The 18,569-nt window shown below is 42.6% G+C and overlaps 1 protein-coding gene across 1 annotated transcript in view; it reads left to right on the top strand.

Annotated features, from left to right (window-relative positions):
• Positions 1-18,152, top strand: part of SLC38A6 (solute carrier family 38 member 6) — a 106,584-nt gene extending 88,432 nt beyond the window's left edge. The window contains exons 12-16 of the mRNA XM_077464378.1: positions 31-131; positions 2,726-2,850; positions 5,018-5,162; positions 7,787-7,881; positions 17,457-18,152. Coding sequence (XP_077320504.1) covers positions 31-131; positions 2,726-2,850; positions 5,018-5,162; positions 7,787-7,881; positions 17,457-17,540 — 550 coding nt within the window. The 3' untranslated portion in view covers positions 17,541-18,152. The remainder of the gene's footprint in view (positions 1-30; positions 132-2,725; positions 2,851-5,017; positions 5,163-7,786; positions 7,882-17,456) is intronic.
• Positions 18,153-18,569: the final 417 nt, after the last annotated feature.

Genomic DNA, 18,569 nt, shown 5'->3' with positions numbered 1-18,569 from the left:
TTCACTTTGTTTTTTCTTCACTTTTAACAGTCCATCCAAGAGTCGGATGCAGAACGTGGCAAACCTTGGAATATTCCTGAGCTTTGTGGTCTACTTCATGTCTGCACTTTTTGGCTACCTCACTTTTTATGGTATGCACTCCGAAAAAAGCAAGGCATTGCAGTGCCACTTATTTTGAATGGTACCCCAGTACTTTAAGGCAGTACATGTACATTGTAGCAGTATGTGGGATCTTTAAGGGGGCATTCACACTTCCACCTTAATACATGTATTATGCATTGCCATTCCCTGTGAATGGCACCCTAACGCACTAAGGTAATGCATCTGTATCATAATGCACTAAGCACATTAAGATGTCTTGGAAGCCCACTCATTTTTAATGTTCTGCTTTAAAGTAGGTGTTAACCCGATTTTATGAAATTTGAGCTGGGCACCTATATCTGCAGTGTTTTCTTATCTCTCTTCAAAGCACTATGTCCTGTAGCTTTCTAGGGTGCTATACATAGATTAGCAGAAAGCTGCTCTATTCACAGGACAGCACTGAAAGTCTTTGCCTATCGGGGGGGGGGGGGGGGGGGGTGTGCCTTTCCTCCAATCAGCTGTCTCCCAGTGTAATCCAACAGTACACTGCTACTGCTGAATGAGGAAGTGAAAATTCTAACACACATTCTAAACCGTATATAAAGCTGAAGACAGCAGATATACATGTAAAACTTATGTAGGGAGATTTGTTTCATCTCTGTTTATCATCTGAGGCTGTTCACTTCACTGGGTATATGTGAGGGTTTACATCCACTTTAACATAAAGCATGTTCCAAAATTCTGTGCCTAGTTTAAATCAAAAAGAAATGCTTGCCCCATCTGATTTTGTATCCCTCTGACTCAACACGCCTCTGGGTTTCTCCGCATCCAATTCGCATGGCACAGGAGGCTGTGGCCAGCTCTCAATGGAGCCAGTTCACATGTATCCAGGGCAGCCGTGGTCCACATTGTAAAAGGGTCCTGTGCGTCTTTGGCTCAGTTTCATGTGCGAGTTCGGGCAAAAATTCGGACCCGATTCACACCTGAATCAGTGTACAGGGATGCACCAGACCCCCTGCTGGAACCAGCGGCCGCATCAGTGTGAACCCTGCCCTAGCCTATTACACACTTGCCAAATATCGGGCGGCATCAGCCGGATCAATGAAAACCGGCTGACATTCTGCCTGTGCATTCGGCAGCTGATCCGACAGAAGCCAGCCATTCCACCGGTTTCTGTCAAAGGGGCATGGTCAACAAAGGTCTGCTGACCAGAGTGATCTGGCGGGAGGGCTGTCCCCCACTCAGAACACAATAGCTCAACAGGGAAGATCGCTGTACGAACACAGGATTTTTAGTACAGTGGCTCCTCCTGAACTCTTCTGTTTTTTTTTTTCGTTCAGTCTGCTGGGTTGAATGGGAAAAGAAAACTAGTGTGTACCAGGCTTTAGTCCAGTGCTTTCCTTCTTCAAGGTTGAATGTAGCAACATCTAACCAACTTTCTTTTGAGCCCAGGGTTTCAAAAACACACCCTGAGGGGCGTGTGATGAAGCTACCTGGGGCATACAGCATTTACTCACAGCTAAGGCAAAGAAGGAATAAGGGGACCCTACATATCACAAGATCGACTGAGGACCCATAAAAAAAAAAGCGATTTTTTTTTTTGTTTTTCCTTAATGTTGGGTGGATCCAGGTGGGATAAGAATGAGACCTAGGTGAATCATACAGATATGAATGAATTATGGCCCATAGAAAGGGAATGAAGACCCACTTTTGTAAACCATGGGAACCGTGGACCTCCCTTAGATCACATTCACTGGAAAAAAAACTTTGATAATAAGTAAAAATATGCGTTAAAAAAACAATTCTTAGTAGAGAATGCTCATATTATGTTTATACATCTTAATGGATTACATGTTTTTCAAGAATACAGTTTTAGTTTATACATATAATGTTACAGTTAAATACTTGTACATCCGTACAACTCTCTAAAACATTCCTCATGGAATATTACCTTTGACTTTTTATTATGAGTTAAGATATGCAATTCATGGAAATACTTCTGTTGATTTTTTTTTTTTTACATTGTATTCCACTGTGGATTGTAAATTGAAAAACTGTTCAATAAAAATCTATCTTGGAAAAATAATGAGACCTAGGAGATATGAAGGTGGAATTGGAATTGGCCTTTTTGTTGTGGTGAAAATCAGTTTTTTTGGGGTTTTTTTGTTCTTTTGTTTGTTTTTCTAGTCTGTGTTTTGCTTCGAAAATGATCTATCTGTCCTTGGCCTTCAATGGAAAATGAGAGTAAACCTCCCAAAGTGGAATGACCGCTCCAAAATGTTGCATTTCTCCTCACTTTTTGTCTCGTGACAGAGATCACCAAGACAAAAGAGGGGTGAATCTTCTCAGTGACAGAAATTAAAACCTAATAAGGGAAGCCCACTAGTAATTGTATCAGCTGAGGGAAAGACATGGCAGCATTGATGCAGTAATCTCACCTTGTCCGATTATAAAAGCCAGTTAGTGTTTTAGCTAGCCAATATATTTTCAAAGCTAAAATATCAGTCCTGGTTGGATGGACCATTAAAATATAGCCTCTTACTGATTTTGAACCGTACCTCCACTGTCAACTTAAAAAATGACCCAATTTTTTTTCTGTGGTATATTTACTCTATTTATCCCCATTGTCTTGTATTTGTCATAGATAAAGTGGATTCTGAATTGCTGCAAAGTTATAGCAAATTCCTCCCTAGTGATGTTTTGATCATGACGGTCAGGCTGTCCATTCTACTTGCTGTCCTGCTGACTGTTCCACTTATACATTTTCCTGTAAGTAAATGAATGAAAACCGCTATAGATGAGATTGGTGTACTGTATATGAAGACAGTCTCATATTTTCTTTCAGTTGTTGCAGTGACTTGGCTACAGTCAGATGGCTGGTAATTCACCACCGTGAGTTATACTTGTAGCCAGCTTGCTTAGGAGTTGGCTTGTGTAGCTTTAAGGTAAAACTGGCCAGGTAATGGACAAGCTTTGAAACAAACCCTTGCTGACTCTTGTATTTACAACCACTGCAGATTAGTTCATTCTTAAAATTTACAAAATAAGCTGTTCAAGTCTGCTCTTGGTGGTCTTTCCCTCCTACCTGTTCTGTTTATTGTAGCTTCTGCTGTAAAATTTTGAGAATTCATTTCTCCACAGTGAATGCAGCTACAGAGGTCAATGAGGACTTTTTTTTTTTAAAGCTTGTTTACCTCTTGAAAATATTTGGGGCGTCCATTGCCTGACCACACTTTAAACAACTAAGGCATCCTCCACACTGGCACTCCTTTGTTTAGCTTTTCTAAACACAGGAAAATTACCTAGGATGTACTACCTGATTTTCTACTTCCTGTATGTTGTCCAACATTTAGATAGCCCTGCTTTAAAGTAGGTTTAGCGGCTCATTTAGGCGCATTAATCTGTGTTTAGAGTTTGAATTAGAATTCTGTGTGTCTACGATCCAATTTTCTCTAAATGCAGCTAAACTGAATGCACCAAAAGGCTGGTAAACCGTGTAAATTACACTATTGCAAAATCATTACATGCATTTATGTGCGTTTAGAAATGACCTCCTGGATGAATATACAGTGCCTTAAATTATTCATACACCTTGACATTTCCACATTTTGTCATGTTACAACCAAAAACGTAAATGTATTTTATTGGGATTTTGTGTGATAGACCAACACAAAGTGGCACATAATAACCTCCGCCCGGTCTCAGGTCTTTTGCAGACTCTAACAGGTTTTCTTCTAAGATTGCCCGGTATTTGGCTCCATTCATCTTCCCATCAATTCTGACCAGCTTCCCTGTCCCTGCTGAAGAAAAGCATCCCCACAACATGATGCTGCCACCACCACGTTTCACAGTGGGGGTGGTGTGTTAGTTTTCTACCACACAGTGTTTTCCTTTTAGGCCAAAAAGTTTAATTTTGATCTCATCTGACCAGGGCACCTTCTTCTGCATGTTTGCTGTGTCCCCCACATGACTTCTCGCAAACTGCAAATGGGACTTCTTATGGCTTTCTTTCAACAATGGCTTTCTTCTTGCCACTCTTCCATAAAGGCCAAATTTGTGGAGAGCACGACAAATAGTTGTCCTGTGGACAGATTCTCCCACCTGAGGTATTGAATTTCTGCAGCTCCTCCAGGGTTACCATGGGCCGCTTGGCTCCTTCTCTGATAAATTGTCTCCGTGCCCAGCCTGTCATTTTAGGTGGACGGCCATGTCTTGGTAGGTTTACTGTTGTGCCATACTCTTTCAGTTTTTGTATGATGGATTGAACAGTGCTCCGTGAGAAGTTCAAAGCTTGGGATATTTTTTTTTATAACCTAACCCCGCTTTAAACTTCCTTGGCCTTCATTATGCTGTTTGTTCACTAAGGTTTGCTAAAAAAAAACCTGAGGGCTTCACAGAACAGCTGTATTTGTACTGAGATTAAATTAAACACAGGTGACTTCTAAAGGCAATGGTTCCACTAGATTTTAGTGAGGGATATTGGAGTAAAGGGGGCTGAATACAAATGCACACCACACTTTTCAGATATTTATTTGTAAAGAAATTTGAAAAACCTTTATCATTTTCCTTCCACTTCACAATTATGTACCACTTTGTGTTGGTCTATCATTTAAAATCTCAATAAAATACATTTATGTTTTTGGTTGTAACATGAAAACGTATGGGAAATTTCAAGGGGTATGGATACTTTTTCAAGGCACTGTAAATGCAGGTTTGATAGTGCCAGTGTGAATGAGGCCTAAGATGCTGCCAACTCCTTATGCAGAGTTTAAATGTGCCTCCTGATCCCAGACCCAAGACCTGTCACCTGAACTGTGGAGTTGACTTACATGGGTGGGAGAAGATGGTTGTTTTTAGAACAAGAGGACAATACCTGTACAGAGAGAAAGGCGGGGTGTATGTGTATTATCCAACCTACTTTTTTATTTTGTTTTAGGCCAGAAAAGCGGTCATGATGATGTTCTTTTCAAATTATCCCTTCTCATACATCCGTCATATATTGGTGACACTGTTGCTAAATATAATCATTGTGCTGCTTGCCATATATGTGCCAGATATACGAAACGTGTTTGGTGTAGTCGGTGAGTACTCACTTTAAACTTAATTACAAAGTTACCTTTGACTTGCCTAAAATGAATATATATAAATTGTAATATATATTGTGACATGGTACAGAGATCAATTTAATATAAATATATAACTTTAGATGGGTGATAGCCCACTGTGCCTGTTTAGCTTTCATTTTTTACTGCCCACCAGAGCAAGGACAAAAAAGATTAAACGGCCAACTATGCAAGTCTATGGGGCTAACCTGCAAACCGCATGCAATCGCAGTGCAGTGTGCCATTTACAGGGTTAGATCAGGCAGTGAGGAGGTGACATATTGCCTCCTCACTTACTGTCTAACACTTTTTTTCCAGTGTGGATCACTTTTTGACGGACAGCATTGGCTGCCATACATGTGAATGAGCCCTGTGCAACCTCCAGCTAGAATTAACTTGGCATTAAAGTGGAAGTAAACCCATGGATTTAAACAGTTAAAAAAAAAAAAAAAGGCATGCCGGGAATGCTAACTGCACATTGGCTGTGCTCTCAGCCAAACTATCAAACCATCCAATGGCTGGTATCATAACGAATCACATGTGCAGCACCATAGCAGTTGAAGGTTAAACAGAGGCAAAGATGGCAGCTTTTCTGGCTGAAAACGATAGGGGAGTTTACTTCCACTTTAATACAGACCAGCTTCACCTTGTTCCCAGTAGTATAACACTTGTAAGTATAAACTAGCAACCCCTTACTCCTACGCCGAGCTAAACTAACCCCAAAATTCTGTATACTAAAGCCTTACACTTAGGTAGGCCATACACCGTTCGATTTGAACTGTGTATGGGGCAGGCTTAATGTACCAAGTTGATTGATCCATCAGCTTAGGTACAACCAGCAAGCCGGGTTTTACCTGCGATTATCAATAGCAACTAGTTACATTAGTTAAAAAGGTATAGATTTACAAAAAAACATAAATTACATAGACATACAATTAAAAACAGAAATCGAGGAAGTCATTTTTAACTCCAACCCTTATCAGCATGAGATGTTACCATTCTTTCTATGGTCATTCAGTAAGCTATGGCAGAGTACCGTATATACTCGAGTATAAGCCGAGATTTTCAGCCTCTTTTTTGAGGCTGAAAGTGCCCCCCTCGGCTTATACTCGAGTCATCGCTGTCTGCCCGCTCGATCAGCGTGTCGAGCAGACAGACAGCGGCCATTCTACTATTCAAAAGCCGCGCCTCCGGCTCCGCCTTCGCCTGTGATAGGCGGAACACTGAATTTCCCAGCAGCCTGTGTTCCGCCTATCACGGACATCGTATCATCCTCGTACTACGGACGAGGATGATACGACGTCAGTGATAGGCGGAACACAGGCTGCTGGGAAATTCAATGTTCCGCCTATCACAGGCGAAGGAGGAGGCGCGGCTTTTGAATTTTACAATGGCCGCCGAAGAGGGCACGGGACGGAGGCAAGGCAAGGCAAGGCAAGGCACGGCACGGGACGGGACGGAGGCAAGGCAAGGCACGACACGACGGCAAGGCACGGCACGGGACGGCACGGAACGGAGGCAAGGAGGCAAGGCACGGGACGGAGGCTCGGGACAAAGGTAGGCTGGACACACACACACACACACACACACACACACACACACACACACGGATGGATACACACACACACAGGGATGGGTGGATGGATGGAGACACACACAGGGATGGGTGGATGGATGGAGACACACACAGGGATGGATGGAGACACACACACACACACAGGGATGGATGGATGGATGGATGGAGACACACACACACAGGGATGGATGGATGGATGGACACACACACACACAGGGATGGATGGACGGACACACAGGGATGGACGGACACACAGGGATGGACGGACACACAGGGATGGACGGACACACACACAGGGATGGACAGGCATGTCTCACCCTCGGCTTATACACGAGTCAATAAGTTTGCCAGTTTTTTTGGGGGTAAATTGGGGGCCTCGGCTTATATTCGGGTCGGCCTATACTCGAGTATATACGGTAATATCTCTCTTAATTTTAAAGCCTCAATTTTGTATTATAGACGATGAAATGGCAAAACATCAAAGATGGTACAGTGCTGATACTGACTTTGTGCCCGACATGGCACGAAACAACGCTTCTTCTGGGGCTCAAATGACTAATTCTTAAGAACAAGAGAAAAAACAAATATTAGTTGATTAAAAATACAATAAGAATAATTATTGAAAAATTACAGAGTTTATAGTGTATAGGTCGGAACAGACTGAAAGAATGATGCAGAGGCACACGGTAAAGTATAGCCTATATAGCCTGTATCAACACTGTCTGCATTGATGGGGGGAAGCAAGCTAATTTTTTTTGCTGCACGGTTGCAGGAAAGAAATTCTCTCCGTTTTAGGGCCTGCCTTATCAACACCACTGTTCTCAAACTGACAGCGGGCAAAACTAGCGATCCATAATTTTGCTTGTTTAACAATTTCTGTGCAAGTACAGTAACTCATAGCATTCACATTTCAGTTTACTGTAGTATTTCTGTTTGGTTGCTATGGACTATTGCCCTTTGCCACATTGGATAAGCCAAAATGTGCTTTATAGGAAAGTTTCAGAATGTACTTTCATTGTCTATTTAGGATCTACAACCTCAACATGTTTGCTGTTTGTGTTCCCTGGATTGTTTTACTTGAAGCTTAGCTTTGAAGACTTATTATCTCGCCAGAAACTTGGGGTATGTTACAGTTTTTTATTGTTCATAGGCTTATCACATTTGCTCTGTTTTCTCAAGTTGTAGCTTACTATGGAAATATTCCAAACTGCATGTTTCTTTTACACCTCAAACAAAATATGATGAGCTCACCAGAAGATCGCCCCTTTTTGCACTGTGCTATGGATGTTATTTAACAGCATGAACTGGAAACTGCTGGAAACGACTGTACTGCTGAGGAGTTGCATTTACTGTAATTATCAGTTTTCAGTCACAGCACTTCAGCAATACTTTAGGCTTTAAAGGAGAAGTTCACCTTTGGCAACATGTCGCATGTTCTCAATGCTGCAACCGCTGTCTGACGCCCCCCTCCCCGTGGCAGCAGTACTGGGCAAAGTTTCCCATGCTAGCTGTCACATTTTAAAATCTGCACGCCCTGTGGGCGGAGCTCTGCATATGAATGAACTACAAGCCCCGACATCCTGCAGTTGTTAGCTTGTAGTTCTCCATGAAGTACCATGGTGCTGGGGAGCACTGTGGTACTTCATTGATTCTTCCTATTGGATTTTATCTGCCTGCCCATACGGGCACACAGATACACTGACAGATCTGCAGGAGATCTTCATGGCAACGGTGATCTGTTGATCGCTGGTGCAATGCTTTACAGGCTCCAAAAAAATGCACATTTATTTATCGTACATCTTGGCACACAGAGCAGCCATAATGATTACTATGTGGGTTATATGCCACCTATAGGTGAATAGACACTGGCAGATCAAACAGGAAGTTCTCTCCTATATAACTCCTCCTGCACAGGAAGTACCTCAGTTTGTCTGTTAGGTGGTGGTCACTGATGTGATACATGCTCTTGGAGATCTGGATGGTTCTATTTAGAATCATGAACTTCAATCTGATTGATTAGACAAAGCAGTCAGCCAAAATGGATGGTACCCGAGCCTCATTGGATAGGTGAGAAGATTCCTCAAGGTTTGCCTGTAATGCAAATGTGTAACAAAACCCTGTGCAGGGTTTGTTCTGACCAAGGTGCTTTCCTGCCGGGTGGTATACATGTCCAGGGGAGTGGACCTCAAATTAAGGGGGACCAAGTCCCTGAAGGTCTTTTATGACACAGCCCGCCGTGATGGGTGAAGATTGGACTACTGTTATGCTCAACTGCAGCAGGATTGTTAGGTCTGCATTTTTACAGTTTCTCTTTAAAAAATAAAATAAAAAAATCGGACTTTCCGGTCTTCTCTCAGTAGCCACTGGGGCCAGTGTGCTGTTTAATCATGCTCTGTTTATGTCTTAGTAGAGTTGGGCAGCCACTAGAGGGTGCAGGCTCGCTCAGTATGGCCTATTTCTATATCTGCAGGAAGTGAAGACGGAATGTGGACTGCAAGTTCAGCAGGGCCTCTTGAGACATAACAGCAGCCCATGGATACTAATAAAGTGTGAGGTTTTTACTATGGGAGAAATTTGTGGCCAGACAAGTCATGATTATATACTGCATAATTACTTCTTAATCCGGGGGGCTTGTACAACTGTAAGTTGATACATCCCTATATGGATATCAGTGCACTGTAAAGTGTTATGTCTCCAGAATAATGTGCATTTGGTCTACAGGAACTTACTTTTAGGCTGCTCTGAAGCAGAAAAAAAAAGCTGCATGGGGATGCATATGTACATGGCTAATCCTGAACTAGTATGGGGCTAAGTGCAGTTGGGCAGGTGCAGCATCGTATACATGCTTGCAAACTTGTTGCTTAAACACATTTGAATAAACACGTTTTGCATAGATACATGTGGCATAAGCACGTGTTTGAAAGAACATGAGCTTCGGTGCACTTTAAGGAGTTGTGTCTTCAGAATGCATTTGGTCTGCAGTGTACTTTGCTAATCCTGCAAAACTAGTATGGGCCCAGATGCAGCTGAGAAGGTGCAGCATAGTATACATGTTTCATAATGTTTTCTTGCATAGACACATGCTTGCTTGAAGGAATACAAGCTTGCATAGGCGCGTGGACACGTATTGCGTAGACGCAGGTTTTCTTACGCAGTGTTTGCATAGATGTGAATGCATGTTGCCAAAGATACAGGTTTGCGTAAACGCATGAATACATGGACACATGTTGCGTAGACACATGTTGCATAAACGCATGCTTGCTTATTGCGTAAATGCACGTTTCCATGGGCACGTGTTGCATCAGCACATATTGCATAGACACGCACTTTCGCGTTTAGGCAAACCACATATTTGCATAAGCATATACTTGCATGCTTCCATAAATTCATATTGCTTAAAGGCATGTTTTCATTTAAATAGCATACATATGTGCTTATTTACATTAAGCTGTATACATAAATGCATGAACTGCAAGGATACTTGTATACCTGCATGTTTGGCAAACCTAGCTACCTACATAAAGACATACCTAGGTACCTGCATACTTGCATACCTAAGGGGTTTCATAGTGGTAAACCAACATTGTTTTAGGCCGGCATCCTTTGAGGACTGTGTATTAGATGGGCTAATATAGTTGCTATGTTATTTACCGGTTATACCAGTTAAATGGTTCCAAAAAAGAGAGGCAGCCGGGGGAGGCAGGTGTGCGCTCTCAGGTTCAATGATCTGGCAGTGTCCACTCTCAGGTTCAATGATCTGGCAGTGTCCACATCACCCAATGGACAGTGGTGTCAGGTGCATCTGAGCCACTGTGGTGTTTCGTATTGCAGGTTTTCCTGATGCATTTTTCATCAGATGGATTGGACCTTGATCATGCCTGGTCCCTGTTGATCAAAGCCTAAGCAGGATCAAGCCTGGTTAGTAGATGGGAGACTGCCCGGGAATACCAGGTAATGTAAGCTTTTTCCCACCTGTGTGAGGGAGGCATCTGAGGCTACTATATTTTGAGAGTATCTCAGGCCAGAAGATCTTAGGGCAGGCTTTGAGGTGGTTTGCTCTATCTTTAGCCGGCAGAGGCTTGGTAGGTTAGGTATGCCTCTTTGGGCCTTCTGTGTCTGCCACAGAGTTGTCAATCTTTTTGCCTTGCATTTGACTCTTGGAGCAGAAGGTATGGGCTCATTATTGGGGGGGGGGGGGGGGCCCTCAACCAGTAGCGATCCCAAAACCAAATGGGGACATAAGGTCTAGCTTAGATCTTAAGCTGCTGGACATCTTTCTGTTTCAGATAGGCTCTGTCCATTTAGTGTTGACCTTTCTGCAAACGGTAGATTTCTGGGTCCATGGTCATCAATGAAGCAGATCTTCATCTGCCATTTTTTTCCAGGCTCATCAAGGGTTTCTACAATTGCAGTGCAAAGTGTTTATTTTGTGACTCTGCTCTTTGGACAGACCACAGCTCCAAGGGTTCACAAAGCTCCCAGCCCCAGTGCTGGACTTGCTGAAAACGCAGGGGGTGCCAATCTCAATATACCTCTATAATCTTTGTTCAGGAAGCAGTCGGTTCCAGTTTTTCCTTGGATACATTTCTAAGTACAGTCCTCCAGGTTTTTTGTAGATGAACATTTTCTCTGTCTGGAACATGTGGATCCAAGCATTGGTTTGTTGGAGGACTCTGTTCCCGGGGTATTGCAGAACTCAAATTGGTGGTTGATGGTTTGGAATCTGGAGAAAGTGAAATTCTTCCTTTCAGGAGTTTGGAAGATAACCACCACTAGTGCTAGTCTCTCCAGTTGGTTTGAAGGCGACTACAGTTCAGTGGACATGGTCTCCACAGTAGAGAATACTGCCCTGCAATATCTTGAAACTTTTGGCCAGTACACCTGGCTCTGGATTATTGATTGAATCAGTTGTAGATTCAATCCAACAATGCCTCTACATTGGTATATATTAAACACCAAGGTGGCACCAGGAGTTATGCGGCTCAGGAAGGTGAACCACATTCTGTCTCGGGCAGAACAACAGGTGCTGTCTCCGTCACAGTACATATTCCAGGTATAGATTAATGACCTTGGGGTTTCCAGTCATCGGCAGCTAAGGCCGGGACCCAGTTTCCTGAGACATTATGTGGCAATCTGCCAATGTTGGGGAACTCTGCAGGTGGATCTACTGAATTCCAACTTCTACAACAAGTTGGACAAGTTGTGTCCGGGGCGGGAGTCTCACTGGCAATAGGGGTAGATGCACTGGTAACACCTTGGGGACCAGTTCTCCCCAATTGACACCTTGGTCTTTGGTCCTGTTATCTCCACACTGTTGAGCGCCTTGAAGCCAGCTTCAGGGAGCTTCAATTACAGGACTTTAAAAAATATTTTATGCCTAGGGTGAAGCCAGGTAGAGGCACCTGCAGATATATGTAAGTGGGAGTCCTTTTCCTTTCTCCAATTGGTAGGGGAAAGAAGATTGGCTTTAAGTAACATTAGGGGTCAGATTCGCCCCTATGCCTTTTTTTTTTTTCCCCAGTGGCTGTTGTTTCTCACTCCTCGATTCATACAGGGTGTAACGCAGACAGTTCCGCCTGTCAAGCCCCTCTTGTGTCCTTGGGACTTTAATTTGCTCTTGATTGTCCTTGCAGAGGCCAACTTTTGGTGCCTTTTTGGCACCTTTTGAACCAATTGGTAATCCTTGACTCAGAAGGTGGCTTCTTTGGTTACTATCACCTCAGCAAGTGGAGTGTCAGAGCTGATGGCTCTCTCATGCAAGGAGCCGTTCTTGCTCTTGCATCATAAGGTAATGCTGCATCCTCATCCATCTTTATTGCCTAGAGTGGTTTCATATTTCACTTGAATCAGGACAGTGTCTTGTCTTCTTTTCTAATCCTCAATTGGCAGGACTAAGATCGCTGCATACTCTGGAGGTAGTTCAGGTGGTCGGGATTTCTGGTTTGTGCCATTAGCAGAGCCCAGGAAGGGCAGGAGGCATCCAAGTTAACAATTTTTTCATTGGATCCACCAGTTAATTGTTCAAGCCTATGGCATGAAAGGGCAAGCTCCCCACTCCTTTTTGGTGAGAGCGCTCACTACCAGGTGTGTGGGAGCATATTAGGCCATCTGCCATCAGGGGGTAGTGGCTCCGGTTTTTAGAGCCACTACGCAGTCTTTAGTTCATGCATTCACAGGATTTTGACCAGATGGATATCATGGCCACGGAGGATACGGGTGGCAGAATATGTTTTCCTCAGGTGGCATTTTTCTGTGATTGTGTCTCCCTCCTCTCTGTGGCATTGCTTTAGGACATCCCACTTGGTAATTATTATGGCTGCCCTGTGTCACGTGATGTACGATAAAGAAAATTTAGATTTTTTTTTTCCTACAGCTTACCTGTAAAAATCCTTTTCTTGGAGTACATCACGGGACACAGAGGTCCTTCCCCATTTTTTGGGATATTCATTGCTTTCCTACAAAACTGAGGTACTTCCTGTGTAAGAGGGGTTATACAGGGGAGTACTTTTTTGTTTTGATTGATCTGCCAGTGTCCATTCACCTATAAGAGGCGTATGACCCTGATTATTATGGCTGCTCCTGTGATGTACTCCAAGAAAAGGAATTTACAGGCAAGCTGTAGAAAAAATATATTTATTTTTTTTACCTGCAAAAAATTTAAAAAAGTGCATTTATCCTTTTTTTTCCCCCCCAATTATTTTTTTTTCTAAAAGGTGAACCTATCCTTTAAAGTGTTCCTGTCAGAAATAAGTATGTATTACTGTTCATTAAAGTTATTAAAAAAAAACATAATACTTACCTGCTTTGCTTAATGATAATGCACAGAAATGTTACTTCCGTCTTTTTTTGCTCCTGTAGCAGGATGGGTGCTAAGGAGGGACCCATGTATGCTCGGTCAGTTTGACTGACGGCAGCAGGAGCCTATGGCTCAGATGCCCTTAGTTTCTCCTAATAATCCAGCAATTGGGGGGGGGGGGGGTCAGTACTGGAGCCGGTGAAAGTGATCTGGAGCCAGGTAAGTGTTTAGGGACAAGGGAAGGTTGCTGGAAAGGGTTATACCTTGATGTTCTGCACCTGTTTATGGCGTGAAGTCCAAAAGCGAAGTTTACATAGAAATTTCTATATTTGAAAAATGATTGAATTTTTAAAACTGACATATTTTTCCCATTTAAGGACGGAACAGTAGGACTTTTCCATGGCTTTTCATTTTTTAAGCTGTGTAGAAAAAAATGAAAAATGAAACATGGAAGCTGGTTTGCCCCAGTTAGTGGTTCTAAAGTCAGTAATTACAATTACTGCCACCCCCTCTGTTATAACAAGTAACAGTATATTACACAGTGTATGTGTTTTGAAAAATGATTTAGCTAAATACCTTATTTCAGAGCACACTGCGGTCACGTGACATCCCATCGTTCTCCTTCCCTGATCTGAGGACTACAGCGGGAGGGGCTGAGGTTCCCCTCTGACGTCAGCCATAACGTGACTGCACAGTGGTGCTGTGAAATAAGGAACTTAGCTTGTTAAAACAGAGCTGCTGGCAGTAATTGTAATCACTAACTTTGCTGCCCCACATGGGAGGAGCAGGGCAGGCTTGGAGATCGGCTCACACTACTGACAGGCAGGAAGGGAGAGACTCACAGCAGAGAGCGCTATGACTGAGCATGTAAACTCGCCATGGTATCATGGATCAGCAGCCAGTGAGGACAGTGCTGGACCCTTGGACAGACAAGTGTCCTATCAAAAGTCAGCAGGTACAGTATTTGTTGCTGCTGACTTTTAATTCTTTGTTCCTAGGGTAAAGATCCTCCTTTGTCGTCCCATCACGCCCCTCACCCCTGTATTTTAAAAGGACACGTTTACCCCCAAATTATATTTTAGGCCTAGCCTGGTGAACAGAATCCGGGCTTGGCTTCTTACACTATATTGCCAAAAGTATTGGGACACCTTCCTTTACACGCACATTAACTTTAATAGCATCCTAGTCTTAGTCTGTAGGGTTCAATATTGAGTTGGCCTACCCTATATGCTATAGCAGCTTCAGCGATTTAGGGATGTCTGTACACAAGGTTTAGGAGTGTGTCTATGGGAATGTTTGACCATTCTTCCAGAAGAGCATTTGTGAGGTCAGGCTCTGATGTTGGACTAGAAGGCCTGGCCTCAAAGTCTCTACTCCAATTCATCCCAAAGGTGTTTTATCGTGTTGAGGTGCAGGCCAGTCAAGTTCCTCCACCCCAAACTCGCTCATCCATGTCTTTATGGACCTTTGTGCACTGGTGTGCAGTTATGTTGGAACAGGAAGGGGCCATCCCCAAACTGTTCCCACAAAGATTGGAGCATGAAATTGTCTAAAATGTCTTGGTGGTGGTGTTGCCGGGGGTGGGGGGCGCGCGCGCATACCACCACCACATGATTTGAACCAGTGCATAAAGCAAGGTCCAAAAAGACATGGATGAATGAGTTTGGGTTGGAGGAATTCGACTGGCCTGCACAGTCCTGACCTCAACTTGATCAAACACATTTGGGATGAATTCAAGCGGAGCCTGTGAGCCAGGTCTTTTCATCCACATCAGGGCCTGACCTTACAAACACACTTCTGGAAGAATGGTCAACCATTCCCATAGACACCCCCCCTAAACCTTGTGGACAGCCTTCCCAGAAGAGTTGAAGATGTTATAGCTGCAAAGGGTGGGCCAACTCAATATTGAACCCTACGGACTAAGATGCCGTTAAAGTTCATGTGCGTGTAAAGGCAGGCGTCGCAATATTTTTGGCAATATCGTGTATATGTCTTGGATAGTCCAATAGTGAAATCTCCCTACTATAATTCTCATCTCTGCTCTGTCTTCCTGGGGAGTTTTTTTTTTGATGTTCTAGAACAGTGATGGCGAACCTTGGCACCCCAGGAACTACATTTCCCATGATGCTCAGCTACACTGCAGAGTGCATGAGCATCATGGGAAATGTAGTTCCAAAACATCTGGAGTGCCGAGGTTCACCATCACTGTTCTAGAACATCCAGCTCTTCATAAAATAAAATGTAATTAGAAACCTACAGCCAGATTGAGAACCCCTCATAATAGTTAATAAAGAGGAAATAAATGGGAATTTGTATGAGGCTTCGGACAACTAGAACAAATGCCTCCATCAATGACAAAAGAAAACAGGAGAGAAAATTGTGGGACTTTATATGAATCATGCAGCCAAGGAGAAAACACGACAGAATGTGTCTGGCGGATAATACATAATTGATAAGAACCACATATGTTACATAATAACACGCTGTAAAAAATAATAAATATATAAAATAAATAGGAATTCCATAACAATTGTTAACATGATAATGGCATAGCATGGTAACGTAAAATTCATATTGTAAACACAAATAAAAACCAAGCTCATTAACATATATCTCCATGATTAGAAATTATTAAAATATTAATTGAATCGGTACATTTCAATGTGCCTAGCATAAGTGATGATGAATCTGTACACTCCAAAAAGCCTTGCATATGTGATAATATGGTGGTAATCTCTAATTATAATAAAAAAAAGGGCATTTAATAGCTTGACGTGTTTTGTGGCTGAATGCCAATTATCAGGAGCAGAAGAACCGCAGGAGTGACGAAACGCATTGAGCTATTAGATGTCCCTTTTTTATTATTATCATTATACAGGTTTTATATAGCACCAACAGTGCTTTACAACATGAGGGCAGACATTACAGTTACATTACAATTTGGTACAAGAAGAATCAGAGGGCCCTGCTCGTTAGAGCTTACAATCTAAAAATGAAGGGTCAATTGATACACAAGGTAATAGCTGTGGGGATGGTAATTTTATAATTATAATTCAAGATTATCACCATAGTAATATCACATATGTAAGTTGGAGTGTACCGATTCATCATCACTTATGCTAGGCACAATGTACCGATCCAATTAATATTTTAATAATTTCTATCATGGAGATACATGTGTGTTTTTTGTGTTTACAATATGAGTTTTACGTTACCATGCTATGCCATTATCATGTTATCAATTGTTATGGAATAAATCCTATTTATTTCATATTTATTATTTTTTACAGCGTATTATTATAATAATTTCTTATCATGGAGATATATGTTAATGAGCTTGGTTTTTATTTGGGTTTACAATATGAGTTTTACGTTACCATGCTATGCCATTATCATGTTAACAATTGTTATGGAATTCCTATTTATTTTATATCTTTATTATTTTTTACAGCCTGTTATTATGTAACATAGGTGGTTCTTATCAATTATGTATTATCCACCAGACACATTCCGTCGTTATCTTCTTGGCTGCATGATTCATATAAAGTCCCATAATAAGACATGCAGACCCAGAACTAAAATTTCAGAGATCTTACCAACAGAGTCCCCATGTTATACATAATAAACGATCAGTTTGGGTTACCGCTCAAGCTTCTTCCAAACACTGAAATAGCAAGCTTTGGTTGGACTCGTTGTTTAAGGTCCTGCATGACCCGTATTGTTGTTCCCCAGAAAAACTCTAAACAATTGCCCTTAACCACCAGCAACCTGTTTTTCCTGAATCAACAATGTGAAAAAAAAAGCTTTCCAACCTGATGCTTGAATGACTGGCTGTTCTCAGAGTGAAAATTGATTCCTTCCACAAGTGCTAATTTGTGTTTGTTTTTTCTTGTGTTCCCAGGCCTGTGGCTTGCTTGTTCTTGGTATTTGTATTGGTGCCTGCAGTTTAACACTAATTACCGTGAACTGGGCTTACAATGAATGAGAGAATCACATCGGAGTTTACATTCAAACAGAATTTACAGCCAAGGATATCCAGTTTCAGGGGGAAATTGCTTGAGAAATAGTTTGTGTAAAGAGCACGCTACTCTCTTGGCCTTTGGGTCCTCTGGAAAAATAAAAGTGGTCACTGGCTGAAATGGAAGGACGAAAGCAAACATTCACCGTAGAGAGGAACTGCATAAATAAACTGGGTGCTAAATGTTATGTCACGTGACCAGAGGTTACCCTCCTCCACACTGATTAGTTGTATGTGTTGTAATCATTGACACGTATAAATTATACCGGCGCTGAGGCCAATATAACGCCAACGAAGTTGGTATGCCTCAGAAGTTGTTTAAAGCAGTGGTCATCAACCCCGTCCTCAGGGCCCACTAACAGGCCAGGTTTTATGTATTACCTTGGGGGAGATGCAGACTAGAATACTGCAATCACTGAGCAGCAAATGATATCACCTGTGATGTATTTCAGTTATCTTGCAAACCTGGCCTGTTAGTGGGTCCTGAGGACTGGGCTGATGACCACTGGGTTAAAGGGTATGCAAATCTTATTTAGTCCCCTTCTTATCTGTTAAATGTTTTGTTATACTTGTTAAAAACTGATCGTACCAGAAATCTTGCCGGTGTTCTGCCATATAGTGTCCGGCCATCATATAGTGTCCGCCCCATACTGCGCATGCGCAGAACGGAGCAGATGAAGCTTTGGAAAATCTCTAAAGCTGAATGGCGCCTGCGCCGTGAGTGGAGGTGGTAGCCCCACCATCCAAGCGGACATAGGGTTGTGGATATTAGAGGGCCGCTCGGCTCTTTTATATTCCTACTCTATGTCTACTTGGATAGTGGGGATAGAACCTGGACTCACGGCGCAGGCGCTGTTCATCCTCGGCAATTTTTGGAATCTGTGTTGCTGTGTACTGTGCATGCGCAGTACGCAGCGGACACTATTGGATGGAGGACCCTATATGATAGGACACCGGCTGATAACTTTCTGAGCTGCAACGTTATCAGTCACATTG

Source organism: Lithobates pipiens, unplaced genomic scaffold (assembly GCF_037356315.1).
Source record: "Lithobates pipiens isolate NorthernLeopardFrog02 unplaced genomic scaffold, aLitPip1_a1.2 Scaffold_30, whole genome shotgun sequence".
NCBI classification, from domain to species: domain Eukaryota; kingdom Metazoa; phylum Chordata; class Amphibia; order Anura; family Ranidae; genus Lithobates; species Lithobates pipiens.
This window is presented reverse-complemented; position numbering and strand designations above follow the sequence as displayed.